Source organism: Gopherus evgoodei, chromosome 22 (genome assembly GCF_007399415.2).
Source record: "Gopherus evgoodei ecotype Sinaloan lineage chromosome 22, rGopEvg1_v1.p, whole genome shotgun sequence".
Taxonomy (NCBI): Eukaryota; Metazoa; Chordata; order Testudines; family Testudinidae; genus Gopherus; species Gopherus evgoodei.
In genome coordinates, this window is record NC_044343.1 from 14,461,748 (window position 1) to 14,487,771 (window position 26,024).

General features: G+C 48.1%; 1 protein-coding gene across 4 annotated transcripts in view; it reads left to right on the forward strand.

Moving 5' to 3' along the window:
• The first annotated feature begins 7,437 nt into the window (after positions 1-7,437).
• The window catches only part of TIMM44 (translocase of inner mitochondrial membrane 44), a 66,660-nt gene continuing 48,073 nt past the window's right edge, over positions 7,438-26,024 (forward strand). For 2 of the 4 annotated variants that reach the window (XR_003997481.1, XM_030540378.1), the window contains exons 1-5: positions 7,438-7,497; positions 12,562-12,669; positions 13,274-13,444; positions 21,072-21,152; positions 23,226-23,375. Coding sequence is in view for 3 of the 4 variants with exons in the window: in XM_030540378.1 (XP_030396238.1) it covers positions 7,474-7,497; positions 12,562-12,669; positions 13,274-13,444; positions 21,072-21,152; positions 23,226-23,375 (534 nt within the window). In the remaining variant the exon portion in view is untranslated. Of the gene's footprint in view, positions 7,498-10,116; positions 10,167-12,561; positions 12,670-13,273; positions 13,445-21,071; positions 21,153-23,225; positions 23,376-26,024 lie in introns of those variants that run through there. The other 2 variants (XM_030540379.1, XM_030540380.1) reach the window with 2 other exon arrangements.

Consider the following 26,024-nt stretch of genomic DNA (forward strand, 5'->3'; position numbering starts at 1 on the left):
TTGATGCATCAATTATTGGCAGCAAATATTATGCTTAACAAGTCTTGGTATAAATCGAGCAAGTAGTTCAGAAACCTAGAATGCATGTGCTGTGAAATATAGCTCATGTCTGGAAGCACCTAGGAATGTCTTAAACTAGCTTTTAAAACTTTCAGAGATGTGTGAGCACAACATGAGAACTTTAAAATAATCCCGGTTCTTGCACACTAGCCTCAATAGCTGAAAGTCTTTGGAGAACAGGTGGCCCCACCTCAGTGGATTTCACTCTGTCTCATGCTGGAAGCAGGAACCCACGTGGAAACTGCCATAGTTTCAAGAGACATCTTGTAACAGGATGATCTGTCCAAGAACTGCATTGTAGGGAACAGCATTTCTTGCCAGTCCCTAGGCTTATTGAAGGGAGTTGGACCATGTTGCAGCATGCTGCTGTTCCAACCATACCCAGAGCAGAAAGGAAACCGTTCTTTATTTCTGTCTAAGATATGAACTAAGTAGTGAAGTGTGATAGTAGCACAGCTAAAGCTAGGAGGTACTTCTAGTGCAGTGGTCCCCAACGCGATGCCCGGGGGCGCCATGGTGCCCACCGGGGCATTATGTGCGCCTGCCTAATGCCCAGCAGAGGAGAGAAGCGTGGCCCCACGCCTGCCAGGGACAGAACTCCAGGCCTGCGGGCGCCACTGTTCTCTGTTCCTGGCAGGCACAGGGCTCACCTAGTGCCCAGCTGGGGAGAGAAGCCAGGGCCCCGCACCTGCTGGGGACAGAGTGCTGCGGGCGCTGGTGTTCTCTGTCCTCGTGGCTTCTCTCACGCTTCTCTCTGCACTGCCCAGAACTGCTGCCAAAAAGAACCCACAAAACCGCTTCCCCTCTGCAGAATGGACCGAAAGTGTTTGATATTTATTTTGTAAAAACGCCTTAATTTTTCTTACAGATAGATAAAAAAGAGCAAATTCACATGGTAAGGTGATAGTAATTGCTGAATAATTTAATACCTTTTTACATGTAAAATTACCCTTTTATCTTATGGATTCATATATTACGTAATAAATGTTTTTTGCATTATTTAATGTACAAATACAAAATAAGCCTTGAAAAATTGTTGGTGCCCGCCACACACTTCTGAAAACATGAATGTGCTACTGGCCACAAAAAGGTTGGGGACCACTGTTCTAGTGAGATGCAACAAATTAGCTGTCTCCTAGTGTGTGAAGATGAAAACTTCTCTGAGATAGGGTGGAGAGAAATAGATTGAGACTGATTCTCACTGGAGTAGTTACTATCTGGTTCTTTGGCTCAGATCCACAAAGGGATTTTGGTGCCAAGTCCTAGTTTTAGGTACCACTGTGATCCACGAAACCCCTGTTCAGCAGCTGCCTAAACTCACTCAGCACCTAAATTTGTCAAAAGTTCCTGCCTCTGCACATGTGCACTGCTGCTTTACTTTAGGTGCCCAAGGGCCTGTCTCATACCTAATCCCCATTGTGATCTGCAAACTGGGGAAAGATAGGCATTCCTCTGCCTATCTTTCCCCAATCTTCCCTATAAGGACCCAATCTCTTTAGGCATGCTGAGAGCAGGCCTACCAGCTCAGGCCCTGATCAAAATCTGGCCAGCCATGTAGTGTTGCCTCCTTTTAACTTTCAGTGCAGTGGTTAGAGCATTCGTCCGGGAAGTGGGAGACCAAGGGTCCAGTTCCCTGTTCCAATGACCTAACTTTTAGAAGGTGGAACAGCTTCAACTGGGAGCCCCCCCCCCCATCAGAATGTCCCATAGGCTAATGGTTAGGGCACTCTCCTGAGACGTAGGATTTGAACAGGGCTCTCTTCTCCCTGTCAGGCAGAATGGGAAACAGAACCTGGGTCTCTGCATCCTGGGTGAATGATCTAACCACTGAGATAAAAGTTAAGGGAAGTACTATCATCACAGTTGTTCTCAAACCTTTGTACTGGTGACCCCTTTCACATAGCAAGCCTCTGTGTGTGGGGACTCCCCACTACAAATTAAAAACACTTTTTTTACATATTTAACATGATTATAAATGCTGTGGGGTTTGAGGTGGAGGCTGACAGCTTGTGACTGCCCCTGCCTCCTCCCCCATGTAATAATCTCATGAGGAGTCCTGACCCCCAGTTTGAGAACCCCTGTACTACCACCTCTGGCACAAACTCCATAAGCCACCTGACACCAGGACAGAGTGTTCCACTGGATTGCAAACAGTGATAAGTGCCTCCCGGCAGCACAGACTTGGCATCTGTTAGAGGTGCAAGACCTAGGACATGTCCCTCATAAGCCCTCAAACTGACTACTGTAAGTGGCTCCCCAACTAGTATGCCAGCTGTTGTAGATTCCAGTCGTAGGTGTCCATCTCACTCCATTGATAGTACAGGGTGCCTAACTCAGGCTTGGTTGTCCCACTGTTTATGCCTGGGGGAATTCTGTGCCCCTGCACATGCACAGAATTCATCCCCTGCAGATTTTGTTGCTTCCCTGCAGAAAAATTACTTTCTAGTGGGGAAGCAAAGGGAAACCACAAGATCAGTCATACGACCCTCCCCAGCAGTATGTTTCAGGTGCCATGGGCAGCCAGCAAAGAGCTAAATCGCTGGGACTGGGGAAGACCCAGCTGGTGGCTCCTACCCTGCACTGGGCTCAGCTGCTAGTCCTGGCTGGGTTGGGGAGGATGGGACTTCCTCTTCCCCTACATAGCATCCGGGGCTGGGTCAGATTCTTCCCCTTACTGCAGCAAGCTCCTCCTGCCTCCCTGCACCCATCACTTCTCAGCTGCAGGGGAGGAATACCTGTACAAGGAACTGCTCCCCTGTGCATCCAGATCCCACAGCTGAGCCTCACACACACACAACACCCCTGCACCTGGACCATCCTAAGGAGCCACCTGGATCCCCACTCCACTGAGTCCCAGCATCTGGACCCCCCACACTGAGCCCCAACCACCTTCACCTGGACCCCCTTGCTGAGTCCCATTACCATTGCACCCAAAATCCCAACAAGCCCCTGTGCATCGAGATCCCCCACTGAGCCACCCCCCACAGAATCCTCTCAACCTGCACCTGGATCCCCCTCATACTAAGCCCCTCCACACTTGGATCCTGCCTTGCTGAGCCTGTCCACCCACACCGGCTGTGCTTGGCATAGAGGGGCAGGGCCCAGTCCTTGCGCTGTCAGGGCTGGGTGCAGTCTCACCGCTGACTCCGCGTCCTGGGAGGATCAGGGGAGCTACAGTGATCTCCCACCTCTGTGCAGCCATTGGCCTGTGCTCCCCAATGCCATGCTGAAGCTTCCGCATTTGACACACACAACTTGCAGAATTTTAAAATGTGGGCAGAATTTTAATTTTTTGGCACAATTTTTAATGGCACAGAGTACCCTCAGGAATACACTGTTCCAGTGATATTAGGCATCTAAAAATAAGACATTGCAATGCTCTAGTCCCTTTATGGAGCCAGGGTCTTCCTGAGTACTGCGCTGGAAAAGTCAAAGCTATAAAGAGAATTCTGGGTGCTTTTTATACTTGGAAATTCAGCTAGGTGTGTAAAACTTGGTCAAGACACTTGTAACTATTTACAAAATTATTCATAGAAAGTGCACATAGCGGCCCTGGACCTGGTTGCTAACTTTCTGAATACTTAAGCCCATCTTTTCCCTCTGGCCATGAAGATTTAATTAGGTAATTCTAAGTATTGCACCTGCCACACTGATCACTGCAGAAGAGAGAGAATGGGTAACTGCTGCTTCATCTGGAGTTGGATCATGTTCCACAGGCACCTTATTTTGGATGGGTTGAAGGCAGAAAGCACACTAATTTTATTTTACCTTCTGCAAAGGTGATAGAATACATCTTACTAAGGCTGCTAGCAGCTATGGTGAGGATTGAGTTGGCCACCTAATGGTACAATAATCCCAGACTATAAACTAAGATGGTGTTACACCTTTTGAAAAAGGGTTTGCCCTCCTGCAATAGAAAAAGCCCCTTCTACAACCAGTTTAAGCTACAGAAAAGGATCTCCACCCCAGGGACAACATGAATTTAAATGCTTGTTTGGCTGTCTCGACACTCGCTTCTCTGATACTGGCAATGGGAAGAATTGTATCAAACTAGCACAGTGCCCCAACACTTTAGAAAGGAGAAGGTCAAAAAGAGGAAGCTAGACAAGAGTGAGGAGATAAGCATGTCCCCCCAAGCTGATAAAGGATTTTTAAACTGCCATGACTATTCATCCAAAGAAGTAAAAAGACCAGGAAAAACAACAAGGTACAAGAGATTATTGAAGCCAAACAAAACAGGTATCATTCAGGAAAAGGAAGTCCAACCCTAGCAAAGCTTATATGAAGGTTTGTAAAGTATGGTAAGTAGAATATAAAAAAGATTTGAGAAGGAATCTGAAGAGCAATTTGATTTTGTGCAAAACATATCAGAATAAGAAGCAGGCAACATACTCCGGGTTTGCTGGACTGTGAAAGGCATAAAGGGAAAAATTAAGGAAGAGAAGGACATAGCAAGGAAGTCAGTTCTTTGCATCAGTCATTACCACAAAGGATGATAGGGAAAATATCTAGCCTACACCATCTCTAGGTTAGTTGAGACCAGAGAAGTATCTCAAACTGACTTCAGCGGAGTAGCATGATGGCAGATGAAATTCACTGCTGATAAAAGCATGGTAATGCACATTGAAAATAATACTCTGAACGACTGAGATATATTACTGGGTTCAAAATTTAAATGCTGAAGAAAAAGACTTATCTATCATTGCTCAAAGTGAATTACATTAGGCTGCATTAGGATAGCAATGGAAAAATGATACTGAAAAAGTTATGCCATTATATACATCAACACTATCTGAAAAAGGAAATAAGGATGTAGAGATGAGCAAGGAAAATGATTAGAGGTCTGGAAAGATGTTCATGTCATGAGGAAATGAAAAAGTTGGAATTGTGCAGAAAGGAATAAGAAGGAACACAAAAGAACGCTACAAAACGCTGAATTGTATAATAGAAAAAAAAACCCAAATATGACAAGCTTGGAGGGAAAGATTGGGATGATAAACTTGAGTTGGAACTGGGATGAGGAGTCAGTTGTGGGGACAACAGGTTGGAGGGAAGAAGGGGTCAAGCTTTGGGGAAACGGGCAGATGAGTCTGTGGCCACTACAGCACACTCCCTTCTAGACCTGGGAATGGAATCCAAGATTCCAGAGTCTAATCATTGCTCTGCTGTCAGCAAATATCTGTGAAACCCTTTGATAAAGTGTCTCATCCTGTAGTGCTGGTCCACATAGAAGATAACCTGCTATTATCATTTACAATGTTAGCTCAAGTGGTAGATCCAAGGGTTCCAACCCTGGTGATGGACCCTGTGGGTGTCAGTATCATGTCACATGATATAAATTGTTTTTTTTTGGTTTGCTTTTTTAAAAACATAGGAGACTACACACAAAAAGCTACATTAAAAACATTATTAGTGTTGCAAGGTCAAGTACTCAAAAGCTATGAAATGTCAGAATTAGGGTTCCTTGTGAAACCTTAATTCACCCCCCTTGGTGCTTGCATTATGGTATAGTCTGCAAATGCATGATCACATACTACTTTTTCCATCTGACCCCTGCCTCATTCATTGCACAGAATGGACCTGCTCTTGGGATGGAGCAGGTTTGTGTGGTGCAGGAGGCAGTAAACTGCAGGAAGAGAAAGGTTGGTCAAGTCAAATGAATGCTGCCCTGGAGAATTGGATTCTGTCCCTGCAGCTGATGCTGGGCAAGTCACTAGACTTTTCACAGATGGTCACTAATTGCGTTGTCCTCATTTTTTGGGTGCCAGACTTGAGACCCTGGAGTCTGTTTTTCTGGCCACGCTGAGTGCTCACAGCAGTAACTGAAGTCAAGGGGAGCTCTGCTTTGAAAATATAAAATGATGTGCACTCTGAATAAAAAGGTCTAAGGCATCTCAAATTGAACACCTCGAATTAGTGAAAACTTCACCAAAATCTGTTCCTCAGTTCCCATCTGTAAAATGGGAATAATACCACCCCTTCACCTGACAGCGGTGTTGTGAAAAGAAGTTAAGGTTGGTAAAGCACTTAGATATTACAGTGATGAGCACCAGCAGGAAGTTAATAATTGTGTCTTCAAAGCAAAGTCCAGCACCTCAGGCCTGGGGCCACACACTGAAGCAGAGAAAACACAGTATTTAAGAACAGCTCAGGAATGAGCATGGTTGGGCCTGTGCATTGAGGGAACGCGCCCTGTGGGAAAACTGGCACGTGAACGAGTAATTACCCTCAAACCTTGGGGTTCTGAAGGGACCTGTCAGCCATGCCCCTCATTTGGAGCCGGAAGTGCACCTGGGGCGGCAGCAGAGCCCCAGAAAAGGGGGGGGGGGACCCTGTTAAACACAAACTGCGGACACAACAAAGGGCAGCAGCAGAGCCCCAGAAAAGGGGGGGGGGGACCCTGTTAAACACAAACTGCGGACACAATAAAGGGCAGCAGCAGCAGAGCCCCAGAAAAGGGGGGGGGACTCTGTTAAACACAAACTGCGGACACAACAAAGGGCAGCAGCAGAGCCCCAGAAAAGGGGGGGGGACCCTGTTAAACACAAACTGCGGACACAATAAAGGGCAGCAGCAGCAGAGCCCCAGAAAAGGGGGGGGGACTCTGTTAAACACAAACTGCGGACACAACAAAGGGCAGCAGCAGAGCCCCAGAAAAGGGGGAGGAGGGGACCCTGTTAAACACAAACTGCGGACACAATAAAGGGCAGCAGCAGCAGAGCCCCAGAAAAGGGGGGGGGACCCTGTTAAACACAAACTTTGGACACAACAAAGGGCAGCAGCAGCAGAGCCCCAGAAAACGGGGGGGACTCTGTTAAACACAAACTGCGGACACAATAAAGGGCAGCAGCAGCAGAGCCCCAGAAAAGGGGGGGGGACCCTGTTAAACACAAACTTTGGACACAATAAAGGGCAGCAGCAGAGCCCCAGAAAAGGGGGGGGGACCCTGTTAAACACAAATTTTGGACACAATAAAGGGCAGCAGCAGAGCCCCAGAAAAGGGGGGGGGGACTCTGTTAAACACAAACTTTGGATACAACAAAGGGCAGCAGCCTTGGGAAGGCCTCAACGTTCAGCTGCCAACTGTCGGAAGACCCAGGTGCGGTGCTGTCCCGAGCCGCGGAAACGCTGCTGGCTCCCCGCGCTGCGCGTGCCCGTGGGGGCAGAGTTAAGGTTATCCAATCCCGCGTGCGGGCTCCGGGCCCCCTTAGCCCCGCAGCGGGTGGGACCCGGCCCGGGGTTTGCTGCCTCCGCTGCGTCCCCAGGCCAGGCCCTTAGCTCGCCCGCCGCCGGCAGCCTGTGCAGCCCCCTGCCGCAAGAGAGCCACCGGCTCCCGGCCCCTCCCCCCGGCGCGAGCGGGTGACGCCATCACGCGGCGCGGCGGGCAGGTCACACACACGCTTCGCTCCCAAGATGGCGGCGGCCTGGGGTTGCCGGGTGAGCGGAGCGGCCCGGGCTGGGGGTTGAGCAAGGGGCGGGGTGCGGGCCGGACTGGGGGAGGGGGTTGGGCGAGGAGGAGGGGACCGGGCGAGGGGTGCGGGCCGGGCCGGGCCGGACTGGAGGACGGGGGTTGGGCGAGGGGTGCGGGCCGGGCCGGGCCGGACTGGAGGACGGGGGTTGGGCGAGGGGTGCGGGCCGGGCCGGGCCGGACTGGAGGACGGGGGTTGGGCGAGGGGCGCGGGCGGGCGAGGGGGGTTGGGCGCGGGGCGCGGTCCCGAGGTCTCCTCGCAGGGCTGCCCGGCTCCTGCCGCAGGCTGCTCTCCCGGTTCGGGCCGGGCCAGTAGCGGCTGTAACTCGCCCCAGTCGCCGGCAGCGGCCCGGGCAGGTTCCGCGGCGCGTCCCGTGCTGGAGGCGGGATTCGGGCGGCGGGGCTTGTCCAGCGCGGCGGGTCCCGAGGGCAGGCGATAGAGGCGGGAACAAGAAGCCCCCAGTCCTAGGCGGTTCCCTCGGCGCTGGGAGCAGCTGCAGGGACAGGGGCTGAGCTGAAAACCCCCAGGTCTGGTTTCTCCCGAGCAGAGCGGGGAAGGCGCTGGCTGGGCTGGGGCTGGGGCTGGCTCCTCTGGCAAAAAGCGAAGGTCGGAGGATGTTACACCCAGTGGATCAGCACTGTGCCCTGGGTGGCCCTGCTTCACCTTCCTCAGCATTATCGGCTGTCATCCAATAAACATAACTGGCTGCTTTATTTCTCCACATGGGTTGCTGTGCACATGTCATCTCATGGAAGAAATTAATATAACTTTTCGGAGTGTTAGACTGATTTTTGATGATATTTGATAAAAATGTTACATTCCAAATGTGAGGCTTTCCCTGTGCTCAGCTAGTTAATGAATGAATGAAACAAATGACAAGTTTCTTTTATCAGATTGCTCTGGAGAGTTTGAAATTGCATTCAGGAGTTTCATGACCTTTTGGTGACCCCAGATACAAATAGCTGCTCGGGCTTTTCACCCTGTTTCAGATGACCCCAATGAGTCAGGGTGTGTCTACCTTGAAATGCCACAGTGGCACAGCTGCCCCTCTGCAGCAGTGCTGATTCTGTATAGACCCCAACTGGAGGAGTTTATCTGTCGGGGTAAGTAAGCCTTCTCCTTCAGAGTCTGTAGCTAGGTCAAGTGAAGAAGTCTTCTGTCAGCCTAGCACTGTCTACACTGGGGTTAGGTCGGTTTAACTACTCAGGGGTGTGGATTATTCATACCCCTGAGCGACATATTTAAACTGACTTAATTTTCTAGTGTAGACCAGACCTTAGACAGTTTCCAGTACCATCTGCTTCAGAAGAAAGTTCAAGAAACCTTGTTAAGGACAGCAGTCCCATATAGAGAGAGTTTTTTCTTAGCTTCAAGCTTTTCATGGTTAGCTTAGGCCAGGGGTTCTCAAACTGGGGGTCAGGACCTTTCAGGGGGTCGCAAGGTTATTACATGGGGGGTTGTGAGCGGTCAGTCTCCACCCCAAATCCTGCTTTGTCCCCAGCATTTATAATGGTGTTAAATATATTAAAAAGTGCACTCAGAGGCTTGCTATGTGAAAGGGGTCACCAGTACAAAAGTTTGAGAACCACTGGCTTAGGCCCTGAAGAATAAAGTTTTATATCTCCTATTTAATGCTCCTGTGGATGTTTTCATTATCCATATAAATATCTAATGCTTTTTAAAACCTTCTGGGCTCTTCAGTCATATCTTGTGGCAGTGAGTTTCATAGGCAGAAGGCATAGAAAATTATTTCCTTTTATCAGGGGTGAAATGTATTATTTCTCACTTTCTGTAGCTGTCCCCTTGAACTTTGATAGAAAAAGTAAATAGGGTACTGAGTTGAAAGATTTCTCGTTGCAAACATGGAAACTAATTGTCAGTCACTCTGTTACAAGGATCTTTGTATCAGATATTTTTGGGGAGTTATATAGAGTACCCTTTCTCAGCAATAAGCCTTGCCTTCAGGTGGTGGTATTTGGGATGGGGCTCCTTTATAGCAGCAGCAAGGGGAAACAACCAAGCTGCTCAAGATAGATCTTGAGTATTTACGAGCCTGGTGAAAAGAGGAAGCCCAGAGCCTTTGAGGTCCTCTACTACAAGTCTTGAAGGCAAGATCAAATATTCCCCATCCATAAAGCCTATTAGAGTTGTGTTAACTGAAAGGAGTCTGGCTTAGCATGGGCATAGTGATTTTGGTGGAGTGGTTCTAGAGAGAGGCAGTCATGTGGAGAAGCAGTATTGGCTGTGAGAATTGAGCCGGTAGGGGCTCATTAAGAGCTTGTTGGCAGGTCTGGGGAGAAGCTACAGCCTTGTGCTGGCTGAGTGTGAAGGAGCATGCCTTGGTTTTGGGAAAGAGAGTTGGCTCAGGGATGGGGGTCATAGAATGGAGAGAGCTTTGCAACATGCTGATCTGTGAGCTGATCCTGGTGCACAGCTTAAATGCAATGATGGGACTAAAGGGTTAATTATGTGGGATAGGGATGTGCTGTTTTAGCATCCAGGCCAGGTGGGACAAACTTGTAAGTGACTTTTAAAAAATGTCTCCATTTGTACTTCAAGTGCTTCTCTTCCATTCCCTATAACTCAGGAAGCAAGAGGTGTTTGTTCCTGGCCTCCACCAACAGAGAGCTCACAGAGGTGGGATGTTGTTCCTGGCCTTCCTACTTATCTCTTGGGGGGCCTCATCCTTCCTTTTGGGTAGGAAACAGTGCTTGATCCTGCCTTCCCCCACGCTGACTGTATTGAAACTCTGGTGCTGGGAGTCAGGAGACATGGGTTCCATTCCAGGCTCTGACAGACTCACTATTCTGTATTTGAATGAAGTAGAGATAATGTGGCTTGTTTAACAGCTGTGAAATCTCTGTATAGAAAGCATGTTGTTGTTTCCTCTACTCCAAGTTCATTGCTGCTCAGACTTTTTGTTCGGTGTGGTCAGGCTGCCTTGTCTCCCTGCCACTAGCATAAAGCTGTAGAAGGTTCCTTCTCACATGTAAGCAGGGGGAGAGGCTGGTTTCTGAAATCAGGAATTTGGCGTGTGTCTGTCTAAGAAGGGGATTACTCCTGGTGGAATTTTGTTCCAAAAATTAAAAATTCTGTACACAAGATTTTAAAATTGTGCATATTTTATTTGTTAAAATCACATGATATAACCATGCCAGTTTCAATTATTTTGGTAATTTATTTCTAAATACCTGTCAGCAAGTATGTCTGTAACAATAAAGACAACAAGAAAGATTCAGGAAATGTTTTTCGACAAATAGATTCCTTACTGGAAATAGTAATACAGATCTTTGAGTAATTCATTTAAACTACAATACAGAAACGTATTTCCCGCACCCCTCAGAAGCAGTGCAAAGGCTTCGGGGAATCAGGGTAACAGAGGAGCTGAGCGAGAGGGAAGCTATTGCTGGGCAGTGGCCTGGGAGTGAACTTGGAGGGTTGTTGGTGTGGGTAGGAGAAATATATGGAACAGATTTTTGGGAGAGGTATTGTTAGAGAGATGGGGAGTCTCCGCCATACAGACCCTGGCTGACCCCTAGGCTTTCCCATTCAGTTAGGCACATCTGCCCCTCTTCTCATGTGTCCATGCACCTCTGTCCCCCCGTGGCCCTGCACACCCATTCAGCCAGGCATATCTGCATGTCTCCATGTGACCCTACACCCACACTCAGCCTGGCATAGCTCCATGTGGCCCTGCACCCCCACCCTTCTGTCCCCATGTGGCCTTGCACCCTCACTCCCATTCAGCCCCTGGCGCAATGTTGTCAACCCACTAGCTCCTATGCTCTCACCCTAGTCTGTCCCCCCACCAGCCCTTCTGAACCCCAGTCTGTGTGATCCCCCAGCAACCTCATGTGCCCTATTATGTCCATCCCCCATGCCTCCTCACCTGGCTCGGCAGGCAGTGCACTGTAAGGAAGACATTCTTTGCCCCCTCCCTCTCCATGGCTGGTTGGTCAGGCCCGTGAGCTAGCTGCCCTCTCCTCTGGTGCCACCTCAGCCCATGGTGGGCAAAAGGTATTTTTGAAATGTGACCCCTCTTGTTGCTTCACTGTACCTCCCCATCAGAATCAGTTATACTGCAGCGGAAAAAAAATTGCAGAGGCCATTTATTCTGCACTTACGCAGTGGCACAGAATTTCCCCAGGAGTAGGGGAGGTAGGACTGAAGCTGCAAGCAGTGATAGGCTGTCCCACTGCATTTCAGCAGAAACAGTTTGTTTTTCTTCAAAAAAAAAAAAAAAGTTTCTAGCCCTATAAATTGCAAAGAAATACTCCAAATATCACTTAAACCAAAGGTGGCTGAGTTTGCAAATAGAAAAAGTTATTGTGAGGTGTGAACTTCCCTGTTCATCCCATTTGGATGTTAGCTCTGAAGATTACAGATAGCAAACTAAATTGCACCATGAGCTTTTAACTGCTAATAATAGCAGAAACATCTAGCTACTCTGGGATGGTGGGTGGCACTTAGCTAGAACAGTACTATATCTACCCAGTTCCCCAAAATAGTGACAAATAGGCCCACCTATATTGGGGTGTAGCTTACAGTCTGGCCCTCATGTTTTGTACAAGTGAGTGATAGGGATGCGGCAGTGCTTTCATTCATGATAAAGTTACAATGTGCTGGTTTGTTTTGTGTATCCGAGCTGTGGTGAGTGAGTATTTCCAGTATAGCTCCCAGCTTCTGTTCCACAGAGGTTAGCCAGAAGTGCCCCTTTTTGATGTGTTCTTCACGTCCCTTTTTCCACTGGCTCGTTGGACACTGAGTGTGGCCCAAGCACATTTAATTGTGGGGGGGGAGGGATAGCTCAGTGGTTTGAGCATTGGCCTGCTAAACCCAGGGTTGTGATTTCAGTCCTTGAGGGGGCCATTTAGGGAACTGGGATAAAAATCTGTCTGGGGATTGGTCCTGCTTTGAGCAGAGGGTTGGACTAGATGACCTCCTGAGGTCCCTTCCAACCTTGAAACTCTGTGATTCTAATTAGTTCTTTATTCTTTGATAAAATTTGTTTGTTCTTTGTTTCTGTTCACAGAAATGCCTTGTCAGTGGCATGAGGCTTATAAATGGAAGATACCCAACTCCAGTACTCCCTAGTGGCATTGTTTATAGAATGAGCATGCCTGTTTTAGAGCTACATCAGGTATGTTGATGGGCAGGGTTTTATGCATGCATTAGACTGAAAGTATGTTTTAGTAATGATAAGAGTATTGGGGTCTACTAGAAATTGATATGCTTCTGACAAGTGGCCACCCTAGATTGTAGACTTCAGTGTGGCTTTGAAAGATGTGACGAAAATTTTTTTTTTTTGATTTGTCAGATACCAACTTTCCCTCCATATATTTGATTGCCAGCAATGAGCCCAGGTAATAAAATCCAGTAGTGAGGCTCCAGTCATGTGTGCAGCCACCAAAAGCAGAGATCCTCAACAGAAGTAATTGGCGGTTATTGAAATTGGCTGGTTATTGAAACCTATCAGCTCACTCAGAACAGTGTGACTCCTTTGCCTCTTGAGGGAGTAATTTTTTTGCTTGTGTACATTTACCTCTAGTGCTCTGTGCAGTGTGTGTGTGAGATTTCATTGCTATTCTGAAGGCACAGTGCTCCTTGGCTATGGTATTTTGGCCGTCCTCAAGATGCCTAATTTCCACATCCTTTTGCATAGCAGACATGAAGTGTAAATCTACCTGGCTATGATACTTAATGTCTCTTTAGATTGTACAGACGCTAATAATTATTTTTTTTAGTCTAGATATTATTCTTCTGGAGGCAGAAAAGGCTTTATATCAGGTTTTGTGGACAACATCAAACAAGAATTAGCAAAAAATAAAGAGATGAAAGAAAGTATTAAAAAATTCCGGGATGAAGCTAAAAAGCTAGAAGAATCTGATGCACTCCAGGAAGCAAGGAGGAAATATGTAAGTCTTTATCATGAATTATTTTGTGGTCCAACATCTTCATTGGCCAGTCAGTAGTCTATTACGATTCAGAGTATCGTAAGCTAAGCTTCTGTGCAAATGAGCTGTTGGGTTTGCTGTATTCAGGAAAGATTTGGACTGACTGATGGAAACACCAGTAGGTGCAATGAACTACTGTAAAAAGTGTAAAGAGTTAAGTATTTCTACAGTTTTTGGTGGAATTTCTTTCCAACAGACATTTTAATAGAAATCACAAATAATAAGCAGGTAACAAAGGGGGAGGGATAGCACAGTGGTTTGAGCATTGGCCTGCTAAACCGAGGGCTATGAGTTCAATCCTTGAGGGGGCCATTTAGGGGTCTGGGACAAAAATCTGTCTGGGGATTGGTCCTGCTTTGAGCAGGGGTTTGGACTAGATGATCTCCTGAGGTCCCTTCCAACTCTGGTATTCCATGATTCACTTATCTATAGACATGGAGATACAACTCAGGCTTGTTCACTTTCATGTATTGATTAGACATAATCACATTCTTAATGGATTATAAAACAGCTTTACTAGAGAGAAAGTGCTTTCATTGCACTAATGAGGAACTGAAGTCTTGTACATCGTTGCACATTCTTTCAGTGGCCAGATTCAGTACAGTGAAGGAACCAGGGAAATGGGAATTAATAATCTTGAATTGCTTCACATTTATATTATTGCCTTTTAACATTTTTCTTGTTTGAGTGATGGTCCCTATATGTATTCCAAATATGAGTGTACATGTATGCCGTGCGCTGGAGCCAGATGTTTTTCCTAGCAGTGTCCGTTGACCTGCACATGTGTCGTGTGTCCCCTTGTGCTCCTAGCCAAGGTTATCCAGGAGCCATGCATGTCGATGCCTCCTGTTCCCTCTAACTGCTGCATGGCCTGACTTAGAACCTCTGTTCCTTCCTGCTCTTAGTCTTTTAGCTAAGAGAGTGACCTGCTCCATTTGTGTATAGTTCTTGTTTGTTTTTTCTTGTAGATAGCTAGTTGTATATAGTAATTAGTGTTAGTCTAACCCAATTGGGGTACGCTCCTCTGCCCCGCTGGGGTCTATGCTGTGTGTTCCAGGGTTTAAAAACTGATTCTTTCCCATGCTCATTCTCCATGAGCAACAGGCACCAGCAACGTCTTTACTGCCTCTAGGAGGCTCACATCGTCGCTCGTTGGGTGATTTGCAAGTCTTTCCCATCCGGGACTCGGGAAGCACAGAAACTTTGCTTCCGAAAATACTGGATGGGGGAAACCATGAGACTGTGCACCATCTATCACTGGTGGTGAGCGCTTCTTCCAGCACTTCTCACGCCCTGGATGTAGCGGTCGAAGAGAAACCCAGACGTGAGGTAGGAAGCACTGTCATGGGCATAGTCGCAAATCCCTATTGAGGACTTCTTCTGAGTGCAGCATTTCCTCTCTGAGCTGGGCAGGTCAGGTGAGATGTCATGCCCCAACACTGTGGCACCAGCACCCAAGCTTCTCTGCATCGAGAGTAAAGCAAAGCACAAGAAGGATCCAGCGGTACAGCTGGTTGCCCTGGTACCAACCCTGTTGGAACAGTCCCTGGAGCATACACCACCTGTCCTGCTGCTACCTCCACGTCCTTTGGTCCAGCTGGCCCCATGGACCCTACCTTGGTCTTCCGGCATCTCCAAGGGCACTCCCCGGACTCCTGGTTGTGTGGAGTCCCTTCTCTCTCCAGAGGAACTGGAGATACTTTACCCGCCTTCTCAGCTTCTCTCAGGTTCCCCACTCACCTGCGAGGTTCCTATTCTGGAGGACAATTGCAACTGCTCCTGCTCCTTCCAGACTGCCCCCTGCTAACTCTGCACTGTGGCTGGCCCACTCTGTTTGTTCCATCACCATCCACGCCATCTTCGGACTAGGAATACTTTTCTGAGCTGGAGCCCTCCTCCTCTTTGTCCAGGCACAGCTTGGGCTTGCCTCCCTGGCTTATCCTCCAGCTTATAGCCCAGCAGCGACGGTTTGGTTCCAGTATCTCTTGGGCCTGCCACACCCTCTGGTCCTGACCCCTTAGCCACACTGAGCATTCTGGGACCCATATTGCCAGCGCTACCCACCCTCCCAAGCCTCATACCACTCGGCCCAGGCTCCTTCACTGTTGGGCTCTGAGGAAGAGGCAGATGTAGAGCTGGTTCCTCATCGCTGAATGAGGTGCTCATCCTTCCTTGCCTATCTCTCCCTGATGATCACAGGCAATACCAAGACATGTTACAGAGGGTGGCAGCAGACCATGGCATATCATAAGAACGGCCGTACCGGGTCAGACCAAAGGTCCATCTAGCCCGGTATCCTTTTTACTGACAGTGGCCAATGCCAGGTGCCCCAGAGGGAGTGAATCGAACAGGCAATGATCAAGTGATCTCTCTCCTGTCATTCATCTCCATCCTCTGACAAACAGAGGCTAGGGACACCATTCCTTACTCATCCTGGGTAATAGTCATTTATGGACTTAACCACCATGAATTTATCCAGTTCTCTTTTAAATGCTTTTATAGTCCTAGCCTTCACAACCTCCTCAGGTAAGGAGTTCCACAGGTTGACTGTGCGCTGCGTGAAGAAGAACTTCCTTTTATTTGTTTTAAACCTGCTGCCCATTCATTTCATTTGGTGACCTCTAATTCTTGTATTATGGGAATAAGTAAATAACTTTTCCTTATCCACTTTCTCCACATCACTCATGATTTTATATACCTCTGTCATATCCCCCCTTAGGCCTGGTCTACACTACGCATTTATACCGAATTTAGCAGTGTTAAACCAATTTAACCCTGTACCCGTCCACACAACGAAGCCCTTTATATCAATATAAAGGGCTCTTAAAACCAATTTCTGTACTCCTCCCTGACGAGGGGAGTAACACTGAAATCAGTATTGCCATGTTGGATTAGAGTTAGTGTGGCCGCAATTCCACGGTATTGGCCTCCGGGCGGTATCCCACAGTGCACCATTGTGACCTCTCTGGAAAGCAATCTGAACTTGGATGCACTGGTCAGGTAGACAGGAAGAGCCCCGCGAACTTTAGAATTTCATTTCCTGTTTGCCCAGCGTGGAGCTCTGATCAGCACGGGTGGCCATGCAGTCCCCAATCCAAAAAGAGCTCAGCATGGACCGTACGGGAGATACTGGATCTAATCGCTGTATGGGGAGACGAATCTGTTCTATCAGAGCTCCGTTCCAGAAGATGAAATGCCAAAGCATTTGAAAAAATCTCTAGGCTATGATAGACAGATAGGCCACAGCAGGGACTCAGCACAGTGCTGCGTGACAAGCGTAACGGAAAGCCAAAGAATCAAATGGATGCTCATGGAGGGAGGGAGAGGGACTGAGGAGTCCAGCTATCCCACAGTCCCCACAGTCTCCAAAAAGCATTTGCATTCTTGGCTGAGCTCCCAATGCCTGAAGGGTCAAAAACATTTTCCTGAGTGGTTCAGGGTATATGTCACCAATTTACCCCCTTCTCCCCGCCCACCCCCAAAAGAAAAGGGGAAAAAATCGTTTCTCACCTTTTTTTAATGTCACCTTATGTCTGCTGCATGCTGCTGGCAGACGGGGTGCTGCAGCACTGAACAGCAGCATCTCCTCCCCTCCCCAGTGGCAGACGGTGCAAAGTGACTGATATCCATCGTCGTCGTCATCATACCATGAGTGTTTCTGGCTGGCCTTGGTGAGGTCGGCCGGGAATGCCTGGGCAAAAATGGGAATGACTCCTGGTCATTCCCGGCAGACGGTACAAAAGGCTTGGTAACCGTCCTCATAGCAGCTGGAGGCTGAGCTCCATCAGCCCCGCCCCCCCTTTCACGTCTAATGAAGATTCTGTACTGCCTGGACTATCATAGCAGCAGGAGGCTGCCTCCCCCTCATTTTATCTCACTAAAGTCAGTGTTTCTTCTTCCTGCATTCTTTATTACTTCATCACACAAATGGGGAGACACTGTCAAGGTAGCCCAGGAGGGTTGGGGGAGGGGGGAAGCAATGGGTGGGGTTGTTGCAGGGGCACCCCCTAGAATGGCATCATCATTTCTGCAGGATCTGTGGGGCTCTGACCAGGAGCGGCTGTGCTCTCTGGTTCTCTAGTAGACTTGCCCCATGTTCTAGGCAGGACTGACTCTATTTTTAGACAAAACATAAAGAAGGGAATGACCTGGGGAGTCATTCCCATTTTTGTCCATGCGCCCCCGACCGACCTCAGCAAGGCCAGCCGGGAGCACCCATGACAGCAGCAGATGGTACAAAAGGACTGATAAACATCATCACCAATTTCCAATTGCAAATGGTGCTATAGCTGGTAACTATCTCTTTAACCTAGCAAAGGCAAATGAATGCTGCTGTGTAGCACTGCAGTACCGCGTCTGTCAGCAGCATCCAGTAAACATATGTTGACAGTGACGAAAGGCTAAAAGGGCTGCATGGTTGCTATGCTATTGCGTCTGCCAAGGCAATCCAGGGAAAAAGGGCGCGAAATGATTGTCTGCCATTGCTTTCACGGAGGAAGGATTGAGTGATGACACTTACCCAGAATCGCCCGCTACACTGTTTTTGCACTGGGATCTCAACCCAAAATTCCAATGGGCAGGGGAGATTGCGGGAACTATGGGATAGCTACCCGCAGTGCAACACTCCGGAAATCGATGCTAGCCTCGGTACATGGACACACACTGCCGAAATAATGTGCTTAGTGTGACCACGTGCACTCAACTTTATACAATCTGTTTTTAAAAAACGATTTATGTAAAATCAGAATAATCCCATAGTGTAGACATACCCAAAGTCTCCTCTTTTCCAGACTGAAAAGTCCTAGCCTCTTTCCTCATATGGGACCCTCTCCAAACCCTAATCATTTTAGTTGCCCTTTTCTGAGCCTTTTCTAGTGCCAGTATATCTTTTTTGAGGTGAGGAGACCACATCTGTACACAGTATTCGAGATGTGGGTGTACCATGGATTTATCAGGGCAATAATATATTCTCAGTCTTATTCTCTATCCCCTTTTTAATGATTCCTAACTTCCTGTTTGCTCTTTTGACCGCCTCTGCACACTGCGTGGACATCTTCAGAAAACTATCCACGATGACTCCAAGATCTCTTTCCTGATTAGTTGTAGCTAAATTAGCCCCCATCATATTGTATGTATAGTTGGGGTTATTTTTTCCAATGTTCATCACTTTACATTTATCCACATTAAATTTTATTTGCCATTTTGTTGCCCAGTCACTTAGTTTTGTGAGATCTTTTTGAAGTTCTTCACAATCTGCTTTGGTCTTAACTATCTTGAGCAGTTTAGTATTGCTGGAGGAGGTTCAGGACCAGCAAAACCAGCTCTTGGACATCCTCCACCTTCAGGGACCATCGGGGTGCCGCTCCCCAATAATGACACCATTCAGCCTTCAGTCCCATGTCGCAAGCAGCAGCTCCAGCAGTTCTGCCCCCGGCTATATGCACCTTACCCAGCCTCCTACCAACAGCACCACAAACCTCCGTGCAAGTGCCTCTGGTCCCACTGGCAGTGACCCACAGCCTCTACCACAGCCACCTCCTCATCCCTTGCCCACCAACAGCCTTAACAATTTTGGCGTGTTGCGCGAGAACTGTGAACCCTTCCTATTACCACCCACAGTGCCCCGTGTCATGTTTGGGGCTGTCTTTCCCTGTTCACCCACAGTTGGGCCAGGATCACCACGGACTATTGAGTCCTGCAGATTATCCATCACGGTTACTCCATAGAATTTTTCTTTTCCCCAACTCCACCCCATGAGACCCTTCCCATCAATGCCTTCTCCGGCAAGAAGCAGATGCTCTCCTTTCAAAGGGCACCTCCCTACCAGAGGAGAGGCTTCTACTCTCCATATTTCCTCATCCTGAAGAAGGTGGAAGGTTCTGCCCCATTCTCCATCTTCAGCGACTAAACATCTTTATCAGGATATCCAAGTTCTTCTTCAACTGATTGCTCACATGCATTCCACGTTAGGTGTGTGTGTGCACTGCATGCACCATAGCTGGAAATTTTTCCTGCAATGGTATCCATTGGGTCGGCTCTAGTGCGTCACACTCGTGCTGGTATAAGGGGCACAGCCGGCTCCGCACCTTCTCATTTCCTTCTTACCACCTGTGACGGTTGCTGGAACAGCTTCTTTTGCTTTGGCAAGGCATTTATTCAGTGGTTACTCTCTAGCTGAGTTATATTTAGTCTTAGTTTTAGTAGTAGTGTATATAGTTAGACCGTCTGTCTTAGTTAGAGGTGCTTCCTTCCTTCGCTCCTGGGTCTGGGCATGTCCTGGTCTGTAGGTTTCAAGCCCTGTGCCTCTTGAGGTAAGCCTGTGCTGGTGAGCAACCCACACTCCAATTGTCTGAAGCCTCTGGGAGAGGCTCCTGTACGAAAGTGTTGCCAGATCTGTTGGGACTTGAAGCCTCGTACCAAGGACAGGGAGGCTAGACTAAGGGCTATCCTAATGGAACCGCGCTTAGACCAGTGTTTGGAGTCAAGCTGGTTGGACTTGGCACTGAACACCTCGGCTTCGCTGCAAAGTGCCCCTTTGGCACTCCGTGTTTCTCGGTACCGTTCTCCATTTCCAGTACTGAGAGAGAAACATAAGCGACAATCCAAGGAGGGACGCTCCCCAGTACCAAGGAAGGACAAACAAGGGGAGTGCAGTGGACTGCGACCTGCGTCAGGCCCTCCTACGCTCCCAGTATGATAGCGGCACTGTCAACTCCACCCTGCTCACGGGTGCCCTTGAGTCTAGTGTGGGACCAGCCGTTGATGCCGGGGAGTCGTCATAGCACTAGCAGGATCACGGTGCCTTCCACCTTTGCAGTGGCCAGGGACTTACTGACAGTTCCGGTACTGCCAACCCCGATGGGTCAACAGTCTGCTCTGATGAGTGCGTCGAGCAGAAGGGAGCATGGGGCCCTGAGCTTATACTTGGCACCCAGGACCTTCGGTACCGAGCAGAGGCAACCCAGCCCCCCTGTTGTTGACGAGGACTTCTCTTCTCTGGCACCGAACTCTGGACCCTAGACACCGACTGGCTGAAGCGAGGTGTACTGCCCCCACCATGGTCTCCTCAGAAGGACTCTTCCTTGGAGTCAGAGGTGGAACCATCAGTCTAAGAGCCCCCACCACTATCCATCCTACATCCCACTGGATCTTGGTGTGGGCTTCCCTGAAGGCACCTGGCCTGGATGAAAGCAGCTGATGTGGCTGTACTGGAATGAGTGGGGCTTTCCCCCAGAACTGGGACCATTTCCAGTCACTCCTCTTGGTATTGTCTGAGAGGAGGGCTCCTCCACCGCACTATCCAGCACCCAACCTGAATGCAGGTACCAAGCTTGGTACCGACACGCAAGACTTGGCCTAGGGATATATAATCAGGCCTTTCACTTCATTTAGTTAGAAGAGTCCATGGATCCTATTGAGAACAGAGTTTAACTGGGGCTGTTCTTCTGTCCTACAGCAGTATGTCACCCAAAGAGTGCTGAATGCTGCACTCTACTGATGCAGTGCTGTAAAATTCTCAGGTGGTTATAATTCTGATTGATTGATGCATTGATTCCTGTTAACATAAAAATTTTTGTTTGTGCTGCAGAAAACCATTGAATCTGAAACGGTTAAGACCTCTGAAGTGATTAAAAAGAAGCTTGGAGAAATAACAGGATCAGTCAAAGAGGTACAGTATAACTTTGCAAAAATCTCAGTTTACTTGTGATTTGCACTTCGTCTGCATCGAATTAATGTCCTTTATCTCTTTCTTCTAGTTGAAAGAGGGTCACTATTGCTGCCCTTACAGGCCAAGGCCACTAAAGAGACCTGCAGTGGTAACTGCTGGAGAATTTTTTGGTGTGACTAGTGTGACAGCAGATGTGCAGGCAGTATCAGCACCCCGTGTTTCTTCCTTGCTGCAGGGTAGATGAGTGTGTACCTGGAGGTCTTTCTGATAGCTGCGGAAGAGGAAATGCCTCAAGACTTTGTCTTCATTGGGGTATGGGCAAGTCAGATATCAGCACCAAAGTGGAAGAGCCCAAATGGGAACATGGCTAGGAGCAATGTTGTGCTTGAGCTGTGCACATGTGTGGCTATGCAGCAGTCTGGGACTGGCTGTACATCTTGTGTGGCTGGGTCCCCAATCTACTGGAACAGAAGGCAACTGCTCTCAGTACCATAGACTGGCAGGAAGCTTTGAGCTAGCAGGGAGGAAGGGTACAGAGTGGAGTGGAGGAAGCAGGGTTTCTGGAGGGGGTGCAGCTAGCACCTGGGTCCTGTTTTACCTGCTGGGCCCTCCTGCTTGATCCGGTGGCAGCCCCTCTTGGTGCTGTGGAAAGCCTCGAGCCGGTAGGGAGGATAGGAAAAGAGGGCTGAGCGCGCCATTTAGGTGGGGAGATGTTGTTCATGGTCGAGTCCCTGGACGCATGGCGCTAACTGTGGTGAAGGTGATCCCTGCTGCTGGCACCAGCTTCCAAGGGCTGGCAGAGCTGCCATGAGCCTCCAGCAGCCCGGCCCAGAAAGGCTGGGGGGAGGCAGGAGCCTGTGCTGTCACTACTGCTGGGCCAGGGGTGCCTGGTCTGTGCACTCCTATCCACTCCCAGCTGCGATGGCATCTCCCTCCTGGCTGACTGAGGGGGCAGGGGAGCAGGGCTGGCTGATGGGGAAAACACCTGGTGGTACTGTCTACCTGGCAATCTCTTCTGGGTAGGTTTGTCTTCCCACCACCCCAGAATCAGCTGTCCACTACCAGTGAAGTCTCTTGACATCCCCGCAAAGAGCACCTGCTAAAGCAGCTGTGCTGGTTCAGAGTGAAATGGTGACCAACTGTTTGTGGAGAATTTTTAACCTCGGGCTTGGCACAGCATGTGTATAGCACCACACCCCCTAGGCACTCTCAGCTTATTTTGTTGGTGTGGAAGAAAGAGTATTTGGAACTTCTTTCCTGGTGGATCAAAAATTAGTGCATAGAGCTCTCTCCAGCAGAGCTGTACTGGCCTGGACTGCATTTCCGTCTATCTCTTAGAGAGTTAATAGGCATGTGAGTATTTCAAAGGAAAAGTCTAGAGTATTTTAACTGCCAGGTGGCACAACCCCCCCCCAAAAAAGCCAATATGTTGTCAGCAGTGCGTGGTGGCCTTTGGGCAATGCAGGAGTCCTGGTGCTGTGGCGTGAGAGGGGAGGCTGCAGGCAGGGCAGAAGCTGGGAGGGAGGACCTGTAGCCTGGAAGCTGGGGTTTTCCACAGGGAGCAGGGGCTCCAGGGCTGCACAGTATCTCTCCTTGTGCTGTCCAGGGGGTGTCCTGCCCTGGCACCAGGGGCCCTGGGCTTGCTATATCCCAAAGCTTCTTTCCCTGGCTGCAGCCCTGCAAATCTGCCTTCCACTTATTGGCAATTTTTGGATAACAGCAACTTTTTGCTGGAACCGAGAGGTTGCTGTTAAGCGGCATTCACGTGTATAAATAATTGCCAGTCCAACATATGTAGTTCTGTATCTGGTCAAAAATATCTTCTTCACCAATGATCACAGCACAGCTCTGGGATTACTGCTGACACTGCAGCACAAAAGTCAGGCTCGCTGTGACCTGTAACTGCTTAAGACAAATCAAATATTAGTCCTACAGACCTTGACCATGCTATTAATTTGCTGATTTTCCCTGGTGGTGACTTGGGAGGTCTCTAACGGCCAAAAAAAGGAATCTCTTTCAAATCCAGGTGATGATCCATGTTTCTCACATCATTTTCCTTCTATATTATTGCAGAGTTTGGATGAGGTAGGTAAGACTGATATTGGTCGGAAGATAAAAGAAGGTGTGGAAGAAGCTGCCAAAACAGCAAAGCAGTCTGCAGAATCAGTCACCAAAGGAGGGGAGAAACTGGGCAAGACCGCAGCATTTAAAGCAATCTCCCAGGTACACATGCAGGTGACATGTCTTCTTTGGTGCCCTGCCATGCAGGCACCACGTTCACTAACAAGAAAGCTGTTTGGGGGGGGGGGGGACGAAAAAAACCCTCCCAAACGTAAATGTCATGTCATTCTGCTGCACTCTTCAGCATTATGCTGCTTTTTTCACCTTCAAGTGAATGTAGTTTTGAGAGCAAAACCCTTCTAACATATAGGAGATACTTAGGAAGTGCTGGAATAAACTGATAAGTTAAAGAGCTGTTAATCACCAGGATTGGATGGTGTACATCTGAGAGCCCTGAACGATCTTAAGCATCGGGTCTCCTGCTTCCCGCTGTGGGGTGGGAGTCCACACTGCATATGACTCCTCTTCAGATGCTTGTACACTCTGCAGAGATTAACACACCTCAGCAAGTGTTTGCAGTGACGCCAAGCCGTGTTTTTAAAACAGAGTACGCTTTATTAGTCAACTGGAACACAGCAGTGGTTGTCCTTAGTTTAGGATAAAGAAATGAAGGTTAAAACATAGTCCACCTGGCCAAGCCAGCACAGACCCCAGCCAAGCTGTGCTGAATTCCATCTCAGGCTCTGTCTCTCCCTGACCTGCTGGTCACCTCCCAATCTTTTGTCTCCAGGCAAAGCCATACTATGTTCACAACCCCATTTGCTGGAGCTTCCCGGTGTTGTGTCGATTGTTGAGTCATTGGAGCTTTTTGTTATCCCTCTGGGCCCTCTGATCTGGATCAGTTTCATTACATCTCAGACAACAAAGCAACACCCACACCTCATCTCCTGCGTTGCTCTGAGAGCAGACTTAAACTCTTCCCCCCTCCCCCCCGTCCCCCCACGGGGTAGCAATGCAAAGGACAGGGCAACCGAGGCACATACCAGCTCCATAAAAATATTACAGAAAAGCCCCACTTTGTCACACCTACTGCTGAACCTTACTTCGGCACCAGATAGGGCCCCTTTTTTTTCCCTAGAAGGGATGTAAATATTCCTGAGTCATGGCATAAATGTAAGTGGTGGATTCTCTGTAACCTGAAGTATCATGATTTGAGTTCAGTAACTCAGCCAGAGGTTAGGGATCTATTTCAGGGTAGGTGAGGTTCTGTGTCCTGCAATGGGCAGGAGGCCAGACTGGATGATCATGGGTAGTCCCTTCCGGCCTTAAAGTCTGAGTCTATAAGCTAACCTCTAAATGACTGGGTTGGAAGAAATTTCTCATTACAGGTGTATTGCAAATAAAGAAGCATCTGATCCTAGCGGCTGTAAGGGTACTAGGCGAGCTGGATCATTGATTTCATCAGTCATGCCAATATGTTTGTTCCTAATAAGATGTCATCTGCTAAAGGTCAGCTTCAGCTGCAGTAGCAGATATTATACAGTGGCATTTCTATAATGAAGCCTGTTCACTACATCTGCTGCAGTAAGATAACTCCATTTTCAGACCTGCCTACTGTTTTCTCCAAAGCAGGCCATCAGGCCATCCCTTCCAGGCAAGCAGTCATTTTGCAAGATTTAATAGTCTTACTGTATACTGAATTGTATGTGTGCTCGTGTCCATCACTCTTCTGTGATGGCTACAATGGCCAAACTTAGGACCTGGTCCTGCTTCCATTGAAGTCAATGGCAAAATTCCTGTCAACGTCATTGGGAACAGGGTGTGGTCTATTGTATTAAAGATGTAATAAAGTCTTTTACTATTCAACATAAAATAGTGATACATACAAAGAGGTCCCTTTTTTTTTTTTTTTTTTGGTGAGACCTCGGTTTATTTGTTTTTTTGGGGGAGGGGAGTTTGGGGGGGTTTTTTTGGCAAACAGTCAAAAGCACTTAGTGCTTGTCTACACTTAAAACATTACAGTGGTGCAGCTGCACCATTGTGGCTGTGTCACTATAGCGCTTCAGTATAGACGCTACCTACACCAATGGGAGAATCCCTCCCATCAGCGTAGGTAATCCACCTCCCCAAGAGGCTTCTTAAAATTCTTCTGTCAACCTAACGCTGTGTGCACTGGGGGTTAAGTTGATATAGCTACATTTCTTGGGATGTGGATTTTTCATACTTCTGAGAGATATAGCTATATCAGTGTAAATTCTTAATGTAGACCAGGCCTTATTTTAAAGTGGAAAGTTTACTGCTCAAACATGAGAGAACAAAAAATTAAAACGCGTTTATATTGAAACTGAAATTATGTGATTGTGTGAAACAAACAAAACTTTTAAATTCTTGGAAACAAGGTACTAGTCTTATTTTTAGAACCTTTTTGATGAAAAGAAAGAAGTTAATTTTACTTTTAGTTCTGATTTGTAAAGGGGCTTCTATTTTGTCTTATTTTACATCTATTTTTTAACAGACACACAGTTTGGAGTAGAGAGACTGGAAAAGGTGGGGGAAATGTGGCTTTTGATGATGATTTTGGAATGCTGGAGGGCTAGTCAGTTACAAATGGGTGCTTGGCAGGCAGGTCGACCACAGGTCCTTGGACCCTGGTCCACTTTCCGGTCAGGGAGGAACCATCATGATGATCTAGTCTGACCTGCACATCGCAGAGGTTGACCACAGGACCTCACCCATCCACCCCTGGAGTAGGCCATAACCTCTGATTGAGTTATTGAAGTCCTCATATCTTGATTTAACATCTTCAAGTTA